Below are 25,395 nucleotides of genomic sequence, written 5' to 3'. Positions count from 1 at the left end.
TCACAATGTATAGTGGTGGACTTAGGCAGTAAACTTCATTGCTCTTTGTGTTGGTCCTTGTTTGAGACATTTGTGATGACAGATCACTAACATAGATATATTCTATGATTCTTTGATTGGTCTTGTTGATTAATTAAGAATGTTTTCTACTCAGATAGAGGAGAATTACCTCAGTAAATCTAATCTAAAAACAGTTGAATGCAATGGGAGCGCTTTGTCAGAAGTAGGTTAGTTTGTGACTGTATGAAATGCTATTCATTTTTATCTGTTACTATGTTCTAATATTTTATTTGAAATCAATTCCATGTCTGACATTGCATGGTGGGCTTTCAATTACTGTAAAAAAATAAATAATGAAGAAAGCATGAACATACTGCCATCTGCTGTTGCTGGAGAGGGACTTGTACTTTTGATGCAAATGGTAAACAATGTGCTGACACTTACCGTAAACAAAGTATATTTTAATGTATTGAGGGTTACAAAGAAACATCTGTTTTTCATTATTTTAAAAATATGTAAAGCATAATTTAAACAGGTATTCAATCACATTAGTAGCTTGAGACAGCGACAGTTCTCCCTCTTTGTTGTACAGTAAGCATACAGTATGAGAACATCTCAATGGGTTGGAAATAATAGAAAATGTTCATTCTGTATATCTATCATCCAGAATCAAACAAATTATATGTACACAGGTTAATCCTGCCCTAGACTGTTGAAGATAGAGGAACTGAGAAATAACCCTATAGTTTGACTTCTCCCTTGTCCCTTAATGTCTGTGCAGAGACTGAAAGGGATGCAAATGGCATCAAGCCACGTTACCATGTGCCTTTGACATGTTGCTGTTTAATGGAATACACTACAGTAATGCACAATGGAGTCTAAATGTTCAGACAGTGGCGGTTGTCTTGAATCATCTCTCCACCTCACCTTTTCAATGATTTGTTTCAACTGTCAGGGAGAGAATATGAAGGAATGGAATGAAACAGAGAGAGAAAGTATAATAAAACTACAGTGAAGTCTCTCCATTCTTTCACATTTAGTAAGCAATGTCAACATTGCATATCCTCATATCTTTGGACTGACTTAAGTAAAGAGATAAATATTGGGGCCCAATTTTGAATCGATAACTTTCCAGGGAACTCCAGATGCAAAAAAGGAAAATGGAATACAATATAGAAAAGTGCCAATTCAGACTATGTGAAACCCTCCACCAAACATCTGCACAATAAAAATCCTCTATGTTCATAGAAAAGAATACCTTGACCTTTTCCATCAATCAGTCTGTGCTATCTTTGGTATAATAATGTATCCATCACATTATTCACAGTCAGTTAGATTCAAACAAATGATTGTCCTGCTGGCTTGGGCTTGTTGTGTTGTGTTAATTTATGAACTGGGGATTGAGAGTCAAAGAGGGACTGGATGGGGGGAGGGGGCAAATAGGAGATGCATCTGGATGTATTGTTCATAATGGCTAGAAAAGTAAGGGGGAGGGGCGGGGGTCTGGAGAGAGTTGGGTAAGGGGTTAGACAGATCTATGATCTTTTCCGCCTGCTTTCAAAATTTCTGAAGTTGATAGGCCTAAACTTCATCTCTGCAAACTGGATTGAATACTCATGCCCCTTCCAATGGAACCAGTTGATGCCCTATGAGAGAGAGAAGACAGAAACCTTTGTTACATTGTCTGACACACTAGTATAGCTGTTAAATCAATATAACCCAATAACTGGGTAGAATTGCAAGATTACAGCTAGAGCTCAGCCTTTGATAATCTTGTTAGGACTGTTGTGGCTGATTGTGAGCGCCTGACTTTGTAGGTCACACATCCGTACCTTGCTGTGACTAATATCTCCATATCTCCCCATGAGGTTGACACGATGACAGTTCTTGTACCAGAAGGCACCATTATAGGACAAGGCACAGTTGGTGACGGCGATGTCGTTGTCATTGTCGTATGTGGAGAAGGGCCGGCCCTGGTGATAGGTCATGGAGTCACCTGTGTGAGTGGGGAGAGAAAAACAAGAAACATAGATGGGTTTAGTAAAGATTTGAAAATTCAAAGATTGATCTGCAATAATTAATATACTATACAGTGTATACACCAAGTTCAAAATAAGTTTCACGCTTTCAGTTTCTCTACACCTCCAGTCATTTACAAGGAGAGTGAGACCTACCTGCTGTGCCACTGTAAGCTCCTATGTAGATCTTGTAGCGGGTGCGTGGCTCTGCGATACTGAACTTGTCATACTGAGCGAAAGCCTCTTCCCCGTTGTCCCTCAGATCCACACGCAGCTCATACTCGCCAGCAGCCGTGATCTTGTGAAGGTTAGAAAGACCTGCAACACAAAGAAAGGATGAGGGAAACGTTTGACTAGAGAGAGAGAGAGAGAGAGAGAGAGAGAGAGAGAGAGAGAGAGAGAGATGATTAAAGCTGAAAGGACTTACCCCACCAGAACTCATCATTCATGTCACCGAAGCCACCAGTGTAGTTCTTCCAGTTCCTGAAGAACTCAAGCTTTCCACTCTGGCGTCGAAGGAATACCTGGTGGGAGTGGACAGAGTGGGGTTCAGCTGAGTATCATCAACACATATAATAGGGCATGTACAACAGGTCAGTCAAACACACAGTAGAAAACAGTATAAACATCCATGTGGGTGATCCATATTGATAGTGGATAAGGTGTTTGAGGCCCAGTGAAAAGCATTGTATGCCATCCATGATCATACTGTGAGGTGTGTGTGACTGCAAAAAGGCCAGAGTGTTCCTCACCGTCCATCCTCCACCATCGGTGGTCATGTCACAGTACACCTGTATGGGCTGGTTGGCATCTCCACCCAGGTAAATGGTGTACAGCCCAGAGGTGGTCTCCCCATTCAAGAAGGCCTGGGCGCAGTCCTTGGCGTGTCTGTACAACACACCGACTACACACACACACACACACACACACACACACACACACACACACACACACACAAACATACGTAAGGATGGATGATGGCTAATCACATTTCTATATCATATGACACATTTCCATGGAATTAATTCAAATCAGTCAAGTTGTGTAATGTAAGAAACATAAAGGAAACAATCAGCATAATGTAAATGTTCCTTTTACACTGGCAGGAGATGACAAACTAGACAAGATCGCCTACTCTGTGAAATGAAAAGAAGAGCAAGAAAAAGAAGAAAAAGAAGCAGTGACAGAGGAAACTAGTGTGAGCAGTGAGAGGAAGTGGTTACTGGTGGTGAAGACGGTGGTGACACGATGGCTCCTCTGGGCGCCAGCCATGGCCTGCAGCCTGACGCTGTACTCTGTGGACCCACTCAGCTGGCTCATGCTGTACGAGGTGGCAGTGGGACTCAACACCACTTCCTGTGTTAAGAAACACAAACACACATTACTATAGAAACATACTCGCGAACGCACACGCACACACACACACCCCACCACCCAACACACACATTAATATAGAAACACACACACACACACACACACACACACACACACACAAACACACACACACACACACACACACACACACACATTGTACAGATTGCTGTAGAGACCCACACACCCTGATTGTGCCATCGGGTGATGAGAAAGTCAGGACGTAGCCGGTGATAACGGCACGCGGGGGCGTCCAGGTGAGGGTGGCACTGTCAGTCTGAACGTTAATGGCTGCCAGGTCACGAGGGGCATCCACATCTGAAAATACAGCAAGGAATTAGACTGCATGAGGAATTTGTGCTACCTCATAGACACATAGAGAAGAATTACACAAACCTTTTTGTGTTGGATGCAAATCTCAAGTTTTGATTTGTGCGAAAAGCATTATACGAAACAATATGTGCTTGATTGTTTGTAGACCAGATGATATGCTAGTATTATCTCACTAGAGACCCACCGGTGGTGAATTCAGTGGTGGCAGAGGCACTCTTCTGGTCCTCCCTCATGGCGTACACCCCGACTGTGTAGTGGGTGGCAGGAACCAGGGAGCCCATCTCCATCTCCACTGTGTTCCCAGACACATGCTCTACTACTGGGGACACTGTAGGGAACAGAGGGCAGAAGCCATGTTAAACCACCAACAAGGCAAATACACTGTGTATTGTATTGTTTGATGACAAGTGATCAAATTTAACATTGACAAATAAAAAAGAGAAAGAAAGAGCGACACACACATGCACACACCTGAATCTGCACTGTAGGTGATGACGTAGCCATCGACCGTGGCCCTAGCGGGTTGCCATAGCAGCAGGGCTGTTGTGTCCGTGATGTTGACTGCAGTCAGACCCTGAGGCTTGTCCAGAGCTGAGGACAACACAGGCAGACACTGTTATCCATGATACACAACCACAGTCTGATCAATTCTGAGTACATAGCCTTGGAGCACACAAAATTGATTAGATAGATTATATATCATAAAATGCTAATGTGAGATACAGGTTTACAGCAGCCATAACAGGTCAATCAAGAATGAATGTGTGGAGGATAGTGACCTGTAGATGACATCTGCACATGTTTTCCAAGAATAACTGACAGGGGTGATTGAGTGCAGAGAGAGAAGAGTAATTTAGCATGAAGACTGTATTGACTGGAAATGTATGCTATTGATTACGGAAATGCTCATAATACTGTATCTGTAAATAATGGATAGAAATGACATGGATAGTTGCACAATAAAGTCTCTTCATAACACAGTTTGATATAATGTAACATACATGTATTGTTAATGCATGTTGGGTTAGGGTTAGGGTTAGTAATGTTATGTAATGCAAATCTGAACTATATGTCGTAACAGACCTGTGGTAACAGTGGCTGTCCCTGGGTCACTTTCTTCCAGGCCTTTCACAGCTATGACAGTCGCCTGGTATGTCAACCCTGGAACCATGTTGGGCAGCAAAGCCTGGGACTCAGTCCCATCCACTGTCACTGTCATGGGACTACCTATGGATGGGGAAAACAGGTTACATTAACATTATATCAAACCGAATTGTGATAAAATTTTTGGAGATCTATAAAAGCAAATACTGTGAAAGATTAATAAATGCCGTAACAGTTCATTTCCATGAGCTAGTTTCTTTTCTCTAACTAAGTAGCAACTTGAAACATTCTTAAAACTAATGTATGAAAAACAGTTTCTATGCTACACTCCACCAGAGGGCGCACTCCTCAATGTGTGAGGAGACCCGGTATATTACAGTGTGTATGTCAATTGAGGAGACAGAATTCCTCTTAAAATGTTAAACATTGTTGCAGGGATACTTTGATGTAAGCCATGAAGTGCTGGTGTACACAGTTTGAACTAAGGAAAGTTATCATGGAGAAAGGCTTTATGTGCATGAGCAAATATGAAGGACGTGAATCTCCACTTATTTGCCTGGGTAGAAGGGTACTGTTGTGTCTGACCACTGAAAGAGCCTGAGAACTCACCTCCCTGGTGGGCCGAATAGATGATGCGGTAGCTGTCCACTTGGCCACGAGGCAAGGTCCAGTGAAGAATGGCTGAGGTGTCAGTCACATCTGAGAAGTGAATGCCCTTTGGAGAGCCCAAGTCTGGCACAGTATGATGGGGTGAGGGCAAAAAGGACAAGCACAACACAGAACATAGATTAGGTCCATCTGTACTAGCTAATTTGACATTTGATTGGGAATCAATACTTCTGAGAAATCGCGTTGGCCAATTTGGTGCCAACAACATAAAGGATAACCAGCTGAGAAAACAGAGTTGCTGAGAAAAGACTGTCACCAAGGCGAAAATCATAGAAATAGATTGCTTGGAAGACTTAATAAGATGTCCCATAACACAGTTTGATATAATGTAACATACATGTATTGTTAATGCATGTTGGGTCATGTTATGTAATGCAAATCTGAACTATATGTCGTAACAGACCTGTGGTAACAGTGGCTGTCCCTGGGTCACTTTCTTCCAGGCCTTTCACAGCTATGACAGTCGCCTGGTATGTCAACCCTGGAACCATGTTGGGCAGCAAAGCCTGGGACTCAGTCCCATCCACTGTCACTGTCATGGGACTACCTATGGATGGGGAAAACAGGTTACATTAACATTATATCAAACCGAATTGTGATACAATTTTTGGAGATCTATAAAAGCAAATGCTGTGAAAGATTAATAAATGCCGTAACAGTTCATTTCCATGAGCTAGTTTCTTTTCTCTAACTAAGTAGCAACTTGAAACGTTCTTAAAACAAATGTATGAAAAACATTTTCTATGCTACACTCCACCAGAGGGCGCACTCCTCAATGTGTGAGGAGACCCGGTATATTACAGTGTGTATGTCAATTGAGGAGACAGAATTCCTCTTAAAATGTTAAACATTGTTGTAGGGATATTTTGATGTAAGCCATGAAGTGCTGGTGTACACAGTTTGAACTAAGGGAAGTTATCATGGAGAAAGGCTTTATGTGCATGAGCAAATATGAAGTGAATCTCCACTTATTTGCCTGGGTGGAAGGGTACTGTTGTGTCTGACCACTGAAAGAGCCTGAGAACTCACCTCCCTGGTGGGCCGAATAGATGATGCGGTAGCTGTCCACTTGGCCACGAGGCAAGGTCCAGTGAAGAATGGCTGAGGTGTCAGTCACATCTGAGAAGTGAATGTCCTTTGGAGAGCCCAAGTCTGGCACAGTATGATGGGGTGAGGGCAAAAAGGACAAGCACAACACAGAACATAGATTAGGTCCATCTGTACTAGCTAATTTGACATTTGATTGGGAATCAATACTTCTGAGACATCGTGTTGGTCAATTTGGTGCCAACAACATAAAAGATAACCAGCTGAGAAAACACAATTGCTGAGAAAAGACTGTCATCAAGGCGAAAATCATAGAAATAGATTGCTTGGAAGACTTAATAAGATGTCCCATAACACAGTTTGATATAATGTAACATACATGTATTGTTAATGCATGTTGGGTCATGTTATGTAATGCAAATCTGAACTATATGTCGTAACAGACCTGTGGTAACAGTGGCTGTCCCTGGGTCACTTTCTTCCAGGCCTTTCACAGCTATGACAGTCGCCTGGTATGTCAACCCTGGAACCATGTTGGGCAGCAAAGCCTGGGACTCAGTCCCATCCACTGTCACTGTCATGGGACTACCTATGGATGGGGAAAACAGGTTACATTAACATTATATCAAACCGAATTGTGATACAATTTTTGGAGATCTATAAAAGCAAATGCTGTGAAAGATTAATAAATGCCGTAACAGTTCATTTCCATGAGCTAGTTTCTTTTCTCTAACTAAGTAGCAACTTGAAACGTTCTTAAAACAAATGTATGAAAAACAGTTTCTATGCTACACTCCACCAGAGGGCGCACTCCTCAATGTGTGAGGAGACCCGGTATATTACAGTGTGTATGTCAATTGAGGAGACAGAATTCCTCTTAAAATGTTAAACATTGTTGCAGGGATATTTTGATGTAAGCCATGAAGTGCTGGTGTACACAGTTTGAACTAAGGGAAGTTATCATGGAGAAAGGCTTTATGTGCATGAGCAAATATGAAGTGAATCTCCACTTATTTGCCTGGGTGGAAGGGTACTGTTGTGTCTGACCACTGAAAGAGCCTGAGAACTCACCTCCCTGGTGGGCCGAATAGATGATGCGGTAGCTGTCCACTTGGCCACGAGGCAAGGTCCAGTGAAGAATGGCTGAGGTGTCAGTCACATCTGAGAAGTGAATGTCCTTTGGAGAGCCCAAGTCTGGCACAGTATGATGGGGTGAGGGCAAAAAGGACAAGCACAACACAGAACATAGATTAGGTCCATCTGTACTAGCTAATTTGACATTTGATTGGGAATCAATACTTCTGAGACATCGTGTTGGTCAATTTGGTGCCAACAACATAAAAGATAACCAGCTGAGAAAACACAATTGCTGAGAAAAGACTGTCATCAAGGCGAAATTCATAGAAATAGATTGCTTGGAAGACTTAATAAGATGTCCCATAACACAGTTTGATATAATGTAACATACATGTATTGTTAATGCATGTTGGGTCATGTTATGTAATGCAAATCTGAACTATATGTCGTAACAGACCTGTGGTAACAGTGGCTGTCCCTGGGTCACTTTCTTCCAGGCCTTTCACAGCTATGACAGTCGCCTGGTATGTCAACCCTGGAACCATGTTGGGCAGCAAAGCCTGGGACTCAGTCCCATCCACTGTCACTGTCATGGGACTACCTATGGATGGGGAAAACAGGTTACATTAACATTATATCAAACCGAATTGTGATACAATTTTTGGAGATCTATAAAAGCAAATGCTGTGAAAGATTAATAAATGCCGTAACAGTTCATTTCCATGAGCTAGTTTCTTTTCTCTAACTAAGTAGCAACTTGAAACATTCTTAAAACTAATGTATGAAAAACAGTTTCTATGCTACACTCCACCAGAGGGCGCACTCCTCAATGTGTGAGGAGACCCGGTATATTACAGTGTGTATGTCAATTGAGGAGACAGAATTCCTCTTAAAATGTTAAACATTGTTGCAGGGATACTTTGATGTAAGCCATGAAGTGCTGGTGTACACAGTTTGAACTAAGGAAAGTTATCATGGAGAAAGGCTTTATGTGCATGAGCAAATATGAAGGACGTGAATCTCTACTTATTTGCCTGGGTAGAAGGGTACTGTTGTGTCTGACCACTGAAAGAGCCTGAGAACTCACCTCCCTGGTGGGCCGAATAGATGATGCGGTAGCTGTCCACTTGGCCACGAGGCAAGGTCCAGTGAAGAATGGCTGAGGTGTCAGTCACATCTGAGAAGTGAATGCCCTTTGGAGAGCCCAAGCCTGGCACAGTATGATGGGGTGAGGGCAAAAAGGACAAGCACAACACAGAATATAGATTAGGTCCATCTGTACTAGCTAATTTGACATTTGATTGGGAATCAATACTTCTGAGAAATCGTGTTGGTCAATTTGGTGCCAACAACATAAAGGATAACCAGCTGAGAAAACAGAGTTGCTGAGAAAAGACTGTCACCAAGGCGAAAATCATAGAAATAGATTGCTTGGAAGACTTAATAAGATGTCCCATAACCAATAACTAAAGACATCGGTAGAACACATTCGTTTTTTTTTTTTTTTTACCCCCATGAACACATAGAAATGAACAGCAACACATGACACTTTTGTCAAACATGCTAAGGCCAAATGATCAAGTCCTTCATTCAGTTGTGTGGTTTTGAAGCAACTACAGTAAATTAAGATAATGAGAGATGCATAAAACCTCACTGAATCTGACCTGTATTAGCCCCAGGAATCAAACATAGAAAGCATGCAATACCCAGAGTTAAATGATGTTGAACCTCATCAGTACAACCACCACTGAGAAGAAAGACAACCCATTCAAAACGAAATGTCTAAACATTCACCAGACCAAAAACAGAGTTTAGAGTTGTATGAGATGCAGCCAAAATTGTGCTTTCTTGATTTTTCTGAAAATACCTGTTCTGGCAACACCAGTAATTGATTGGGAGCGCCGTTCCAACGTGACACCATACAGCTCGATTTCGTATTCGGTACCGCCAGTTAGCCCAGTTAAGACCTTGGTTCGCTCGTCACCGAGGACGTTGAATTCTTGCGGATGAGCTACCTTCTTGGAGTCCCTAATTTTGATAACAAATCTATCAAACATGTCCTCATCTGCTGTCCATGACAGACGGAAACTTTCAGGCGTGATGTCCGAGATGAACATGTGCTCCACTTCTGGCTCAGCCTCTGGTTGGAAAGGAAATATAATAACGCAACTATTTTCTTCGTTTTGCGAGCACCATTCAAAGTAGAGAAGGCGAACGGCGGGGTCGGAGACGGTCGACAATCAGGCGGGAAAGGTGAGTTACCGAGTATATGAGGTTAGGCCTTCTTTGCCACCGCCAATATGCCATGCTATCACACCATTAGTTCAAAACACTGCACGAAGTTATAAAAGGGCACAATGCATTATACGACTTTGTGAGTGTATTGAGGAATAGACACATTGATTGTTGTAGATACATTTATTGAAGTCAGTTTATAAAGTTGACATCCATACACCCTCTTTTGCAAGGGTTTTTGGCAGACAATCTGGTTAAACCAGATCCTCCATGCATCCTCAAGGCCAGCCTTGGTGCATTCAGTGCATTCAAAGATCAAGAAACAAATTAGATGAGAGGTTGAATCAACTGACATTCCATGCTCAAAATGCCATATTGATTCATCTGTGTTTTCCAGCTTATGCTAACATTTGCAAAGTTGATTAATTAACTGTATTCATTGGCCCGTAACCATCCTCTGTAGTTTTCAACTGAAAACAAACACAGACTGGTTATGTTAATTAATAAATGATTGGAGAAACTTAGATATGGCTTTTATCACCCAGACCAACATTTAGTGGTGACAATGGAGTGACAGTGATAAGGGTCCACTGAGAAACGCATCCTTTTGCAGTGTTATAATGAGAAATCTGAGGGAAAACACAGCTTAAAATATGAACACAAACAGACATGTGCTTGCTCATATTTAGGAGATAGAGGAAACAGCCGAGCACCACACACTTCTTCGCTGTAACTAAGATGCATACTGAGAACACAGGCAAGATCTGGAAGTTTGAAAACAGGAGGAAGAAGAGATGAAGTGTAAACAGATTGTTCTGGAAAAAAGCAATGTTGTAGGAGGTAGTTGGGTTGTGTAGAGGCTTCCCCATCAAAGTATGGGTATCAATATTTCTTCTTTTTTTTATGATTAGGTTTGAGATCAATAGACAACTTGTTTTCAGCTACAATGGCAGTTCTTGTGAAAGGTGAAGGCAAATAACATTAAATATTGCCAAAATGTCACCCAGCATCATAACACCTATGGACCTATACATAAGAGATTCTGACCGACCCTTGCTGTGATAGAGAGGCCTCTTGGCACAGGGCCGAATCCTAACCGCTAATATGCAGATTTCTCTGCACCCACATCTTGTCTAAGTTAGGATTCAGCCCTCATTGTGCAGTGTGGGTGGTACCTGTCACAGCCACTGTGGTCAGCGACCGAGAGTGCAGCCCAGACCTGGACACCCCGGTCAGCCTGACCTCATAGCCTATGCCAGTGATCAGGCCCCAGATGTCCAGGTGGCTCTGGTTGCCAGGGACAGAGAACTCCTGGGGCTCCAGCAGCCAGCCTGAATCTGACACCACTATCTGAAAATGGCTGAAACCACCACCAGGGGGAGCCCCTTCCTGCTGCTGATGCACCTCCCAGGACACACGGAAGCCATACGGGGTTATGTCCAAAATTGTCAATTTTTCCACTCTGGGCAGTGGAGCTGGAAGGAATGGTCGGTTTATGTTTGTTTTTTTCATAAAGGGAGGGGGATTAGGTGAGGGAGGAAGGGATAAGTTGTAGTGAGAATACATATGGTGATTGATGTGTGCAATGATTGCAAAATTTCTGTGCAGTTAATTAAACTTTTTCTCTATTTTAATATACTGTAGCTTGACCTGTGATGCCTACCTCAGTCAAATGAAAAAACTCTTGGCATGCACATGCATAGATCAACTTCAAGTGACACATTTATAATCATAAAGTATGGGTCTCCATCTCCTGGAATTACATGCAGATACTGGACTTACATGCAGATACTGGAATTACATGCAGATACTGTACAAGCCGAAGTATAAACTAGTAGTTCAACCAATCCTTGTCCATTATGTCCATAAGAGGAGATACATCTTTTGAAATGCACACTTGTATCAAAACCTGCAAGATCTTGGAGTCAAAATTAAGAAAAAGCCAAATTATCTCAATCTGTGCAAGGACATGTAAGCTTGTTCCCAAACATCTCAACAAAGTCAGGCCATTCTAAGACTAATTTGTCATTTTTTCATTCTAAACAATACCTAACCAAGTAGAGAATCATGCTTCATGCACAATTATTTGGATATAATCAGTCATTTCAGAGCTGTGATAAGAGTTTAAGATTAAATTACAGTTTAAAGAGTAAATTACATAGTACCTGTGACAGTATGGGCTAAGAGGGAGGGAGTGCGGCGCCCATGAGAAATACCGTACAGTTCAATGGCATAGGCAGTGGCATCTGCCAGGCCAGGGACAGTAATGTTAGATACTTCGCCAGATGGCCTGAACTCCAGTGTATCAAACAGCTGTTCAGAGTCAGTGACCCGTATGACAAAGCCATCAAAGTGGCCTGCCGATGTGCTCCAGGACAGGGTGAAGTTATCTTGTCTTATGTCAGACACAGCTATAGGGCCTAATTGTGGGACAGCCTCTGCACAAAAGAGAATATTGATTTTCAATTAGGGGATGTAAGGGCTTTCAGAGCTTCGATTGCTCATTAGGAACTATGAGTCACAGAACATTTGGATTTGGGTAATGTTACACATTAAGCCATTTTGGCCACCTAGCTTTGATTTAAACGAAAAATAATTAAATCTAAAGAAATGCATGCAATGCAATACCTGTGGTGGCTACAGCGAATAGGGGCGGTGTATTTTGTCCACCGGAGCTGGTGTACAGTTTGATGTTGTAGCTTGTGCTCCCTTTGAGCCCGGCCATAACTGTGGAGCGCGCCCCTCCAGACAGAGTGCGCCCCATTGCGTGCGAGGGCATAGCAGACTCTCTGACTTCTACTACAAAATTATCAAAAGCCTTCTCTCCTGTCCTCCAAGACAGTGAGAATCTGTCTGAGGTAATGTTAGAAACAACTAGCCTGGACAGGTCAGGCTCTGCAGCTACAGGGGAGAGAAAAGTCAGCGTTCATTTTTTGAGGTACTTCATTCTTATTATCCTCATATAATGATGTTATCTAGTGTGCAAATGTTATGTCATAAAAATAAACCAACAATTATTGAAATAGGGAGGAAGATAATTAACAGGTATTTTATTAAATGTAAGAATAAAATACCTGTTGACGCAACAGTACTGACAGCATGTGTTCGTGATCCTTTGACAATCCCATAGAGGTAGGCTATATAGTCAGTGCTGGGCCGTAGCCCTGCAATGTCATGAGACATTGCATTGTGGGATATGTTATATTCCTCTGGCTCCCTCTGCCAATCAGAATCAATAATCTCCAGGATGTAAGCATCAAAGTCTCCCTCAGTGCCATTCCAGGAGATTGAGAAGCTCTCTGACGTTAAGTTAGACACATACAGATTGCCAACCACTGGCTCGCTCACTAAAGGAAGAAACAGTTATTGGATTTTCACTTAAGCTAAAGTGTGCAACACATATGCCTAAAATGAATTGTATTCAAGTATATACAGTATATTTTGCTCTAAAATATTCTAATTTATCTACCAAATACTTATTTCAAAGGTGGTGATAATGGATCATAATTGCCTTATTGATTTGTAATATATGAGAACAGTAAGTGCAATTTTACATGGCACTCACCTCCCACTTGCCATTCTGGATAGTCTTTGATAGCACTTAATTGAAAAATGAATGACGTGCACATTTTCATACAGACAATACAACAGTGAAGTGTTGGATGTTTAGTCAAGAGTAAAAGAGAAATGTGTTTCACTGTAACTAATACAATAGGAAGTTAGGAACTAATCATAATGTGGAAAATACCACATATGTACATAGTTTTAATATACTATGAGGCATGAAAGTGATTTATTATGGTCTATTTTGATCTAGATCTTGTGATTCAATATAATATATAAAGTATTCCAATTTTGGCCTTAGATGGAAACATCAAAAGGCAACAATAAACCGGCGTCATGTGTTTTTTTTATAAGTATGCAGCTGGTCAAAAAGAATATACCTTGGATTCAGTGCACAGACAAAAGACTGAAAGACATTGACATAAACACAAATAGGGAACGTGACAGACAGTGAGCTAAAGTGCCAGACAGTGATAGAGAGAGGAAAGAGCCTCATGACAGTAGGCTGCATCGGAGGACTGACAAGTATCCTTGATGAAACAAGTATATACTGTAGTTGACTTTAGTGTGAGCACTCCTACTACTGGAGGAGGTATTAGTGACGTACTGTAGCACACTGCCAAGCCCATACAAGAGAGCCTGGCACTTACCATGTTAACAACATGGATGACTGATGATGTTAGAAGACAAGACATGCATGCCTTTGGACTAAATCTATTGCAATTAAAGGTTGATAACAAGGGGAGAGGAATGTTATTTGGCAATCATGCTGTGGCTACATTCATGATCATGCATAGATGCATAGAGTATGATGAAAGGGGGGCATTCGGTTACACTGTAGTTGGAATACCAGGTGGACAAAACATTTTAGACACTAATAACTTGTGGAATCGTACTGTATATGATTGGAATATTTGGATATTAGAACATGTAGACTACAGGTTATCATGGAATTTTCTACAACCTGGATATTCCAATAGAAATAGGGATTTACCCCCATTCTATTAAAAGAGGAGTTATCATAAACAGACAAACATTCAGACTGATCATCGCCTGTATACTGTCATTTTGTATACTGTCTCTCTCGTGCTCAAACTGTCAGACCTCAAATATCACTCAGGCGTTCTGTGATCACTTAGTTCAAGCATGACTGTCAACAAGCACTATTAGTTAATCAATGACTCAGTCTGTGAGATGGGGGGGGGGGGGGGGGATGAGGATGAATTGACACACTGTATATTGTGGGTTTGGAGGGGGTTGGTTTTCTTTTGCAGTCATTGCAGCACATCACATCAAAACTCACCACGATGCAGGTAATGTTGGGAAGGGGCGTCATGCACTTGGGTAATGGTATGAAATGGGAGGAGCGAGCGGAACAAGATGAGGTTGGTCACTGGCAGGCAGGCTGCTTGTTTCAATAAAGGGGCATGGGCAGAGGAGACCCAGCACCCTGCCATTTCTCGGCAAGACTGACACAGTGGCTGGAGGGTGAGAATGATAAATGGCATGTTTTGTTATAATGGAACATTACATTGCTGTTTCTTGATCAAAGGCTAATAGGGTTATGTCATTATTCTTGCTTGCCCGTGCAGTGTGAATGTTTGAGTGGTGTAGTGTAGTGTAGATGCTCGAAGGCAGAGGTGCTAGTAGTTGTGTCTGTGGAGTGTGTTAGGAGTAACAGATGCATGTGCGTGTGTGAGGTTCGACATACGTAGATCCCAACTGGAATAGAAAGAAACCTGGTCAATAGTCACACAGGGAAATAGGAAGAAGCAAGAAGAATATAAGATGGGGACAGAACCCTTGAACACAGCCATTGGCAGGTACCTGTGCTGGCTTCGGTATACACAGGCTCCTGGAAGGAGCCCTGGTGCACCCCGTACAGAGCAATCATGTAGGTGCTGTTGTCACTCAGCCCAGAGATGCCCAGACTCAGGGCATCCCCAGACAGCGTGAGGTTTTGGCTCTCCAGACCGCCCTCTAGGTTTGTCACCTCAATGACAAAGCTCTCAAAGTCTCCGTTCTCCGTGCTCCAGGACACATTGAAGCTGTCCCATGTTATGTCAGAGACTGTGAGGTTCACCACCTGAGGCCTCAGCTCCTCTGGCAGACAAACAGATTAAAGTGGAGTCGATAAGATACTGTACATGTGAAAATAAAAAAGTTTTGTATATTGATATTTCACATAACGTAGTAAGCTATACCTCACAATATAATCATGTTTCACATCAGCTACCTACTGTATGCACAATGCTTTCCAAGATTATACTGTGGTGTGTTTCTGAGACACATTATTCTCAGTTGGTCATCAAGACACAGAACAGATGAAAACACATGGATGAATCGGAAGAAGTATGAAATGAATGAGGATGACATGAGGAATAGTATTTTCTGTGTGAAGGGACAGACATATATATTTGCGGCTCTACGATTAATAATTTTTTTTCCCTCATCCTTCACAGAGTTGGTAATTTGATATTTTGCATTGAGCTTTAGAACTGTGACTAATTTGGCTGACGTTGCAGCAGGGTAGTATGGAATTGTCTTTTATGAGAAACTCTATTCCTATGTTCATCCATTAATGGGATATGGGAATATAATTACAAATGGAAAAATGGAATAGGTGAAACCGGTGAACATGGACAAAGGATGGAGACAGAGATGACTGATGGCTATGGATGGCTATGATAAGGTCTGCTCCATATACCTGTATTGACAAAAGCACGGAGAGGTAGAGACTGTTCCCTCTCCACCATCCCATACAAAGACACCTCATAACGTATCCCAGGGGACAAGCCTGCTATTTGGGCCTTCCTGGCACTTCCTGGCACTGCGGTCACATGAGCTTGTGCCATCCCTGACAGAGCATTCAGCTCCACCAAAAAGCTATCAAAGGCCTCCTCAGGTGCTGACCAGGCTAGCTTCACGCTAGTAGAGGTCACATCCGTAACACTGAGGTCCCTCTGTAAATCCAGGCTGGAGCCCTCTGGTTCGGCCCCAGAGGCCAGAACCCCCGTGGGAGAGAAGGATGAAGGCCCCTCTGTGTTTAGAGGGATGAGTGGAACGACTGTTGGATGAACAGCTGCTGTCGCGAGAGCTGACTGTGACGTTGGAGTATTTTTGACACTCAGAGCAATTACGTCAGGAGAGGTAGACTTGGGTGCTAAATGAAAGTACATTCAAAAGGATTAAATGTGTGATTGTTACCTCTGAGGTGCAAAATAGAAACAAAAGAGATATGTTTAACCTGCGGGGAGAAGATTTGTATAAAATTATAAAAAAATAAATTACTGGTGAAGCAACAGATGGAACAAATGTACACATAAACATGATTATAGATAATAGTAACAAATGGTATCATGTTCATCATCATTTTCTGACTTCTACCCATTGAGGATTTAAGGTGTGTTATTGTGTGTTTTTCCTTTGTCACCATCATCTCTCAAGGCGCTATTTATTGTCCCTGGTTATCAAGGACAATACAGCAGGTGACACACTGTACATGCATTGGAGACACACTGTACATTTACGCTGAGCAGCTGATGTATTAATGGCACCTGAATGAGTACCATTAATTTTTGAAGGTTCTGAGTAGTCCACCTGAGTGGAAGTACAAAGTACACTTCAAACGGATGAAAAAGCCATGCACTGCCAACATTCTCTTGAGAACCTGGTCAAACACCCCTTGGTTCTTTTGGAGAGCTTAGGTACAGTTCTATAATTTCAAGATGCGTAGACGACTCTGACGTTGATATGTATTCACTTCTGAGAACAAAGATGCAATGAATGGGATCGCAGGCAATGAGTGAATTGGATGGATTTTTTGCACAGATCTGCAGCGAGCAAATTGTTGCTTTTAAAAGCTCAAATGAAGGAGGAAATCGGTGTAGCAGATACTCTCATTTCCGTTGCTGAATGTTATTATGTCTCACATTGGAGACATTGTGCCCAATTAGAAGTGCCAATTCTGAGGAAGAGGCATACTGCTTTATCTCTCCAGCTTTAAGGCACTAACTTCACAGATAACATGAGCTCTACAAAAGCATTTTTTCATCAACACATAGGTACCATAGCATAGTACATTGTCAATAACTATGTCCTATAAAACAACATTGACACTTCGCTGATTTAGTCATGTCTTTTATCTAAATTTCCGTTGCTACAAAGACATGGACTCCTCCTTGTATTTTGAGAGCAACACTCGCTATATTACAGGGCCGGCTTCCTAAGCATGCAAAAAGTGCCTGGATGGGATGAAGCCAAATGGCCATTCTGTGAAGATGGAGTTGTCGATTGTCTTACAGTAATCGACATGGTTGTCATGCCATGCTCATTGCTCTTCTGCAGATATCAAGATATTGATCATCATAATAGCAGTCATGCTAAGTTTTGAGCCTAAACATATTTTTTTTCAATTGTGAAATTACAGAATGTTTATCCAAGTAGGCCTAAAAAGAGAGATCTTTCAACAACAGTAGAGGCTGTTTTTGGTAGGCATGCAGCCCAAAAGAAAAGCATATACCTGTAACTGCAACTGCTTCAAGCGGCGAGGATCTTTGGCTATTGGTTACTCCGTAAAGCGCTATTTGATATTTTGTAGATGCTTTCAGGCCTCGGATTATAGAACTTGTGGCATCTCCATGGAGATGGACCTCTTTTATATCCCATAATCCCAGAGTGTCTCTACATTCTACAGTATAACTATCATAGACAACATTTGCCTTTGGTTCCCACAAGAGGTGAAATCCATCAGACGTAATGCCTGAGACAGTCAAGGCTCGCAGCTCATCCTCAGGCCCCATCCCAGAGAACTGGAAATCAGAGGCATCTAAAGACACAAAGCTAATGATATTGTCCTCCGAGCCTGTGGGAGTCGTAAGCTCAGGGACCGAGTCAGCTAAATAAAACGTGAAAGACGCTACAAGAAAAACACAAAGGCACAAATCAAAATAGGGGAGACAGAGATTGTGTGTGCATGTTATGGCACTGTTACTGATCAAATCTTCCGCTCAGCAGTAAACTATCCAACTACTGGAATCCTGGCCTGGGTAATTCCAGATTCCTCTATTGAAATATATTGGAGGAAATGACTTCACTTCCAACAACATGTCCTATGAAATATATTTGGTTTGGGAAAGCTGCACCCAAGCCAATGGAGCAGATGTCTTCCTTCATGTTTTTCTCTCTCTTCCTATGAAATACAGTACACTTCAAATAATTGATGAGCAATAAGATCAGTAAAATGGTGCAATCATTCTCATCAGAAGCTATTATTTTAACCAAGCTTGAAACCAAATCTGAGTTTATATAAAATACTAACATATTAAGTGCAGCAGAACGTTTTTCCAATAGGATCAACCACACAGATCAGAGTAAGACATCTGTGTCAGTTGTGAAGACCTTGTTCCTGCTGTTGAACACTCACCTGTGGATGCAGACAGGGTAGTAGGTGCACTCTTCTTCTGTCCTCTCTCTGCGGTCAGAGTGATCGTGTACAGCATGCCAGGGATCAGGTTAGGAAGGATGTAAGTAGTAGCTGTTGCAGGTACCTCCACCTCCTCCCTTCTACCGTCTCTGGAGATGAACACAAGCCTGTAGATGGTGATTTTGGCCCGGGGTCTTCTCCACACCAGGGTCATGCTGGTCTCTGTGGATTCACTCACTTCCAGATCCTTGGGTGCATCGAGGTCTGTGGCGGGTATAGTTTTCAATCAGTGATAATCAGATTATCACACCTCGGGTGATTTAACTATGATATTTGCTTCAATGTTAAGTGGTGTGGTTTTTATTTTCTGGTTGTGAGGTCTGTCCTTTCAGGGTTTCAATTCCCAATTCACTTCTAGGCATATTCTAGACACCTCGTAAATCATGTGAGCTCATTTACCTCATTCTGTTGCCTGAAATTGTGTTGTGTTGGAAGATGTATTAACAGCTACAGATGGTCAATGACATGTATGTATTTGTGTTTGGGTTTGATGGATGGATATTTGGACAGCTGTTGAACAGTGGCTCTCACCAGTCGCTGCATTTGTAGTGGCGGGCAAGCTCTCTCTCTCGCTCTTCACGGCGGTCACTCCAATCCCATATTCTGTGCCCGGCTTCAGTCCTACAATACAGAAGATCAGAAGGAATTTAACCTGCACATTTTCAATTCAACTGTTTCCTGACATTTATCAATTACATGAAAACACCAATTGTGCCCATCCAGTTTATCCAGTTAGGATGTGCTCTTCTGTTGTCCTCACCAGTGATGGTGGCCTGGGTGGTAGCTCCTGACCTGCAGGGAAACAGCTCCTCGCCATGGGAACCCCCGGATATGGGGCTGTACTTGATCCGGTAACTGTCAACATCTGCTTTACTGTTCCTCCACTCCAGGGTGAAACCGTCTACTGTCTGGGTCAGGATCTGCAGATCCCTGGGGGCATCTAGGTCTGGGACAATGCAAGATGGGAAGTATGACAAGGACTCTGCATTAGCAAGCTTATATTCTAAAAGGGGACCACTATTAATGTGCACTTGGTGCTCGTTTTAAAGAATTTCAAAGAGCTAAAGGAGGGATCATTTGGTAATTATCATGTTATTACCATTCTACCATGCCATTTCCACTTTTACCTGTGGTGAATGTCTCAGAGACTGGCATGCTAGTCATGTCTCCCCTTCTGGAGACCAGGGAGATCTGGTACTCTGTGTCTGGGCTCAGGCCGTCGATGCTGTACTGTTTGTCTAAGGAGGAGATTTCCACGTTGGTCTTGTCTGAGGAGTCTGAGCTTGGTCCGTAGGACACGGTCACTCCATCCACCTGGGCCACTGGCTGCAACCATGTGACCAGAGCAGAGGAGTCCGTCACGTCGTCCACCTCCACTTGACGTGGTCCATCAATCCCTGGAGATGAGACACAATGAAGATGATGTTACAGTATATCGTCCTTTTTGTTCTTATAGGACCTTAAATTGAAAAAAGTGTAGAGTAGCTGTTCCTAGGTTTAGTGTTATGGGGACCACAATGGATGAAATAGTACAAAGGTTCATTTAAATCATATATCTTTCCTATCATTCTTCATTCCTGAAAGCTGTGATTCATTTCAGCCTGTATAAATACATTACCTACTGTCGGGGTCATAAATGGAAGTCCATCAACAAGGAATTGTAAATTAAATGGGTTTTCCATGCATGCAGGAGGTTATTTAGCCTAGCAAGTTATTCTTATTCTATAAACATAGAGGAGCATTTGACTATGTAATGTATGGAAGAGCGGTGGGTAATAAAAGCTGAGGTATACTCCAGTGAAGAGCTTATTGCAGGGCTCATTGAAAAACTTAAGATTTGTTATTGTATATACGCATGCTGGGCTGTGGTTGACAGTTGTTCCCTTTGGTAAAAATACTGTTAAATTGAACTGTGAAACGGCAATGGGGGTTAAGCAATTGTTTCCATGTTATTGTATGACTGTATGACGGAACAATTGGACTCTACACAAACGTTTTTCTGTCTGCTCTTGTGATTTGTGAGGTGTACAGATTTGTTTCTTATCCACCCCAGGAGATGCGGGTAGGCAATAGGAAGAGGACATTTATAGAATAATGTTCACCTCTCATCCAGACCCCTTCACTGCATGGTCAATACCATGTACAATATCAAGGAAGTCATTTACAGTTCCTTTATTGTATTATATATTGGATTAACTGTACTGTATACTTTTAAAATCTTACTCACTCCACCCATTTCACAATAATTTGAAAAAGACAACCAATGGAAGACTGTTTTAACTTATGATACACCACTAGGAGTAGCCAAAAGGAGGTGTGCTGTGTCTGTGCTGTGCTGTGCTGTGTTGTCTGCTGTGCTGTGTCTGTGCTGTCTGTGCTGTGCAATGTGGTGCGGTGTGGTGTAAACTCACTGGTCATGATGGTTTTAGTTGTCTGAGGTCCTCTTGTGTTGTTCTTGATGATGCCCAAAGAGACCTCGTATTCTTGACCTGGACCAAGCCCTTGCTGTTCAGAGGTGGTCTGAGAAGACGGAAGGGTGCTCAGGATTTTTCCGTTCGTCTCTTTCTAATATGTGAAAAAATATGTACAGTTTAAAGCCAACTCTATACAGCACCAACTCTATACAGGGGGTGGTGGGGAGGAGAATTGTTCCAATTACTGTATGCAAGGGTACCTTTTTATATTGTAGGTTTCTGACATAAATAATATTTTACTGCCTTCAACAATACTGCAAAAAATGCACCTTGAGCACATGGTAATATGAAATGTTGATAATGGATAACAGCTCCTTCAGTGTTATGCATGAGGGCAATAAAGCTAAAGTGCACGGGAAGAAAGGACTGTGAAACCAATAAACACTGCTGAGCATGTCCTGGCAGCCAGAGGCCTGTGACAATAATCCCCCCCCCCCCCCACCCCAGCACTCACCCCGACTTCTGACACAATGCAGTTTTTCTCATCACATTACAACACCATCTTAAAGTACAGTGTAGTATTTGTCCCCTTTGTACTACATCTCAGATTCAGGCATCTCGGAATCCTCCCTCTAACCAAATCGATTCCTTAGTTAGTAGTTAGTTACAGTAGTTAGTACGACTTCACTGCAGACAATAAGCAGCAGCAAAACATGCCAAGATCTCTTTAGCGAGTTCAAACCCAGCTTGTTTTGCCCAGAATTCTAAAATCTTTGCTCTTCAGAATTCTTAAATCCTTGCTGGTTTGTAAAATCCTAGTCAAGATTCAGCAGAGTGTCTTGTGGAGAGATGGCTAGACTGACCGTGTTGCGGAAGTACAGCTCCCAGCCATCAAAGGAAATGTCCAGCTGGTCCCACTGTACCTCCACTGAGGTCTCCCTCACGGTTTTGAACTTTAAGCCCTCTGGCTGTGGGAGATCTGGCAGAACAGAGACAAAGGGATACTCAGTGCCTGCTCTAAATGTTGCATCAAGACATTGTGTGAATTCAACCTTTCTAAACATTCTTTAGCAATTGCTTTGTAACTGCATATGAATTAGTTTTTTACACAATTGGAATAAAAACTGTTACTTAATTACAAAATCATTATGTAAGAACAGGTTCTCAGGTTGATACAGGTTCAGATAAGTATGGAGAGCCTTACATGTGGCCACTCTGGCACTGACAGGGATGCTCTTCTTGTTGCTTAGGATGGCATAAACGTTGATCTGGTACTCGATGCCTGGCTCCAGCTCCTTGACTGTGGCAGCAGTCTTGTCTCCGGGCACTGTGAACTCCACAAGCAGGCCTCCAGGGGAGGTGGGGGAGTAGGTGACCAGATACTCTGTCACCAACATCTCATTGTTCCAGGTCAGGTCCACTGTCTCGGTGGTGACCTCTGTTACAGTCAGGTCCTTTGGAGGAGAGACTAGAGACGAGAAAAACAGTTTGTCTGACCTTTTTATTGGCTGACTCAGACGGTTTCTCATGCCCTCAGCACACTAACAATCTTCAATACAAAGCTAATGCTTTCTACAGACCCACATCTGGCAGTGGGTAAGGACCAACAAAAAACTTTGAGACTAAAGTACAGACAACTTAAATGCACAACGCTTGCCGTTTAAGTGAAAGTTACAGTAGATTGACATTTTAATCCGTTTCACAAAATCCCTTTCAAATTAATTTAAACAGCGTCTATTATTTGGGGATTTGATTATGGTTTGAGTATAAGGAAAGAAACAGCATGTGGAAAATGTGTAATTGGATTTGCTCTAGCAAGCAAACACATGGAAATATCAAGCATTTGACAAAAAATGCTTGTCAAATGCTTGTCAAATGCTTTTCAAACAGTTGGTTTATGACGTTTATGGCTTACCTTCTGAGCAGTCCTGTCCGATGTATCCCTCATCACAGACACACTGTCCATTCACACAGCGGCCACTGTCCTGGCAGTTGTTTAGGCAGCCCAGCTCTCCGCAGTTGTCTCCCACATAGGCTTCCTCGCACATGCACTTCCCGTTGACACAAAGGCCTCTGTTGTTGCAGTTATCAGGGCAGGTGAGCTCAGAGCAGTCCTCACCTGAGTAGCCCTCCTGGCAGACACATTTGCCATCCACGCAGTATCCTCTGCCCAGACAGTCATTGGGACAGGCTTTTTGACTGCAGTCTTCCTCTGTGAAGCCTTCGTCACAGACACACAGGCCATCGACACACTGGCCGCGGTTCAAGCAGTTGTTAGGACAACTCAGCACACTGCAGTCCTCACCGGTGAAACCAGCGTAGCACACACACTGGCCATTCACACAGTCTCCACGGCCATAGCAGTCAGAGGGGCAGGTCTTGATGCTGCAGTCCTCACCTGCGAACCCTTCCTCACACACACATTGCCCATTGACACACTGGCCCCGGTTCAGACAATTGTTGGGGCAGGAGAGCTCAGAGCAGTCCTCTCCCTGGAAGCCTACGTCACAGACGCACTGTCCATTGACGCATTGTCCTCTGTTATGGCAGTTGTTGGGGCAAGCCAGCTGACTGCAGTCCTCTCCTTGGTAGCCAGTGTCACAGATACACATGCCATTGAAGCATGTGCCTCTGTCATTGCAGTCATTGGGGCAGGTGAGCTTGGAGCAGTCTTCTCCAGTGTAGCCTGCACTGCAGACACACTGGCCGTCCACACAGAAACCATTACCCAGGCAGTCATTGGGACAGGTCTGTTCCCCACAGTCCTCCCCGGTGAACCCCTCGTCACAGTAGCAGGTACCATTGATGCAGCGGCCGCGGTCGTAGCAATCATTAGGGCAGATGAGCTCAGAGCAGTCGAAGCCAGTCCAAGGCTCGTCACACCTACACTCTTCATCCACACACTTCCCACGGCCCAGGCAGTTATTCAGGCAGTTTGTCTGAGAGCAGTCCTCACCGGTGAAACCTTCAGCACAGACACAGATGCCGTTGAGGCATTGCCCGTTCTCACCACAGTCCACAGGGCAGACATAGAGAGAACAGTCTTCCCCAGAGAAGCCCTCGAAGCAGACACATTTGCCATCCACACAGCGGCCTTGATCCTGACAGTCATTAGGGCATTCAGACTCGGTGCAGTTGGGTCCCTTCCAGCCAGGCTCGCATAAACAGCCACAGACATCAGCGCTGTAGTTACCATGACCGTTGCAGTAAGGCTTGGTCCCCACCTCACCTTTTGAGAATGTAAGAGTTTGAGGTCAGCACATTTTGGAATGTGTTGTGGAATCAGCATTGCTTCCTGTATACAAAGCCTCTATCAGTGTAGTGCCTACTTCTAAATAAATCCACCCCACTTTTACAAAACAAATGTGCATTTCATGGAAAGAGAGTTAATGGGGTGATACAGAATCCCTAATGTTCCCTACCAGACCAAAATATCTTTTGACCCCCGTAATCATCTTGTGCACAGGCCACTATCATGATACATATAGATATAATAGTGTATGTAGATGGTTGTGACACTATACTATATATGGAAAAAATAAAACATGTTTTTCTCCTGGCTTGCTCCAGTGGCTTAACTAATGGGTACAATACCTGTGACCTGATGAGCACTGCAGCAGCCAGCGTCTCCAGTAGCACACTGATCCCTCAGCGTTGACACCTCTCCTTCCAGCATCTCCAGCCTGCTCAGAAGATCCTTCAGGTCTGGGAGCCCATCAGTACAGGAGCAAGCCTGCCTGGGGATGTTGATGCGGTGGGTGAAGACGATCTGGTTCTCCCCGTCCAGGGTGTGCTCAGTGGTGCGAAAGCCTGAAGACGGAGCTGCATCCTGGGCCTCAAGCTCTGTCCCACCTGGGGAATCCAGGTCTACAGAGCACAAGGAGCCGGCGGGAACGTTGATGTTATATACGTGGTTGAAAACTACTGGCTGGTCGGCACTGGGGAGGGTGATGTTGTCTCCCCCAGGGGGTGTCAGAGTCTCTCGCCGATGCCGAAGCATTTTCTTCACCAGTCCAGCATGGGTTAGGCTAAGAAGAGCAGTCAAGAGGAGGCACACTAGAAAGCTTTTGGTACCCAT

General features: G+C 43.2%; 1 protein-coding gene across 1 annotated transcript; it reads right to left on the bottom strand.

Moving 5' to 3' along the window:
- Positions 1 to 479: 479 nt before the first annotated feature.
- LOC310804994 (tenascin-like) lies at positions 480 to 25,395 on the bottom strand (the record flags this gene model as incomplete). Its single annotated transcript, XM_083670471.1, has 28 exons — positions 480 to 1,646; positions 1,833 to 1,996; positions 2,175 to 2,336; positions 2,446 to 2,542; positions 2,771 to 2,922; positions 3,242 to 3,374; positions 3,577 to 3,707; positions 3,907 to 4,050; positions 4,194 to 4,313; positions 4,806 to 4,949; positions 5,436 to 5,558; positions 9,487 to 9,759; positions 11,030 to 11,329; positions 12,020 to 12,292; positions 12,483 to 12,755; positions 12,929 to 13,201; positions 15,246 to 15,521; positions 16,126 to 16,581; positions 17,941 to 18,336; positions 18,844 to 19,107; positions 19,435 to 19,524; positions 19,664 to 19,849; positions 20,031 to 20,300; positions 21,315 to 21,468; positions 22,181 to 22,296; positions 22,522 to 22,785; positions 23,233 to 24,546; positions 24,912 to 25,395. 28 exons carry the CDS (start codon positions 25,393 to 25,395, stop codon positions 1,536 to 1,538), a joined length of 7,143 nt encoding a protein of 2,380 aa, XP_083526597.1. The 3' UTR covers positions 480 to 1,535.

Source organism: Argentina silus (genome assembly GCF_951799395.1).
Source record: "Argentina silus genome assembly, chromosome: 5".
Taxonomy (NCBI): domain Eukaryota; kingdom Metazoa; phylum Chordata; class Actinopteri; order Argentiniformes; family Argentinidae; genus Argentina; species Argentina silus.
Note: the sequence above shows the minus strand (reverse complement) of the source record. Positions and strands in the feature narration are given on the sequence as shown.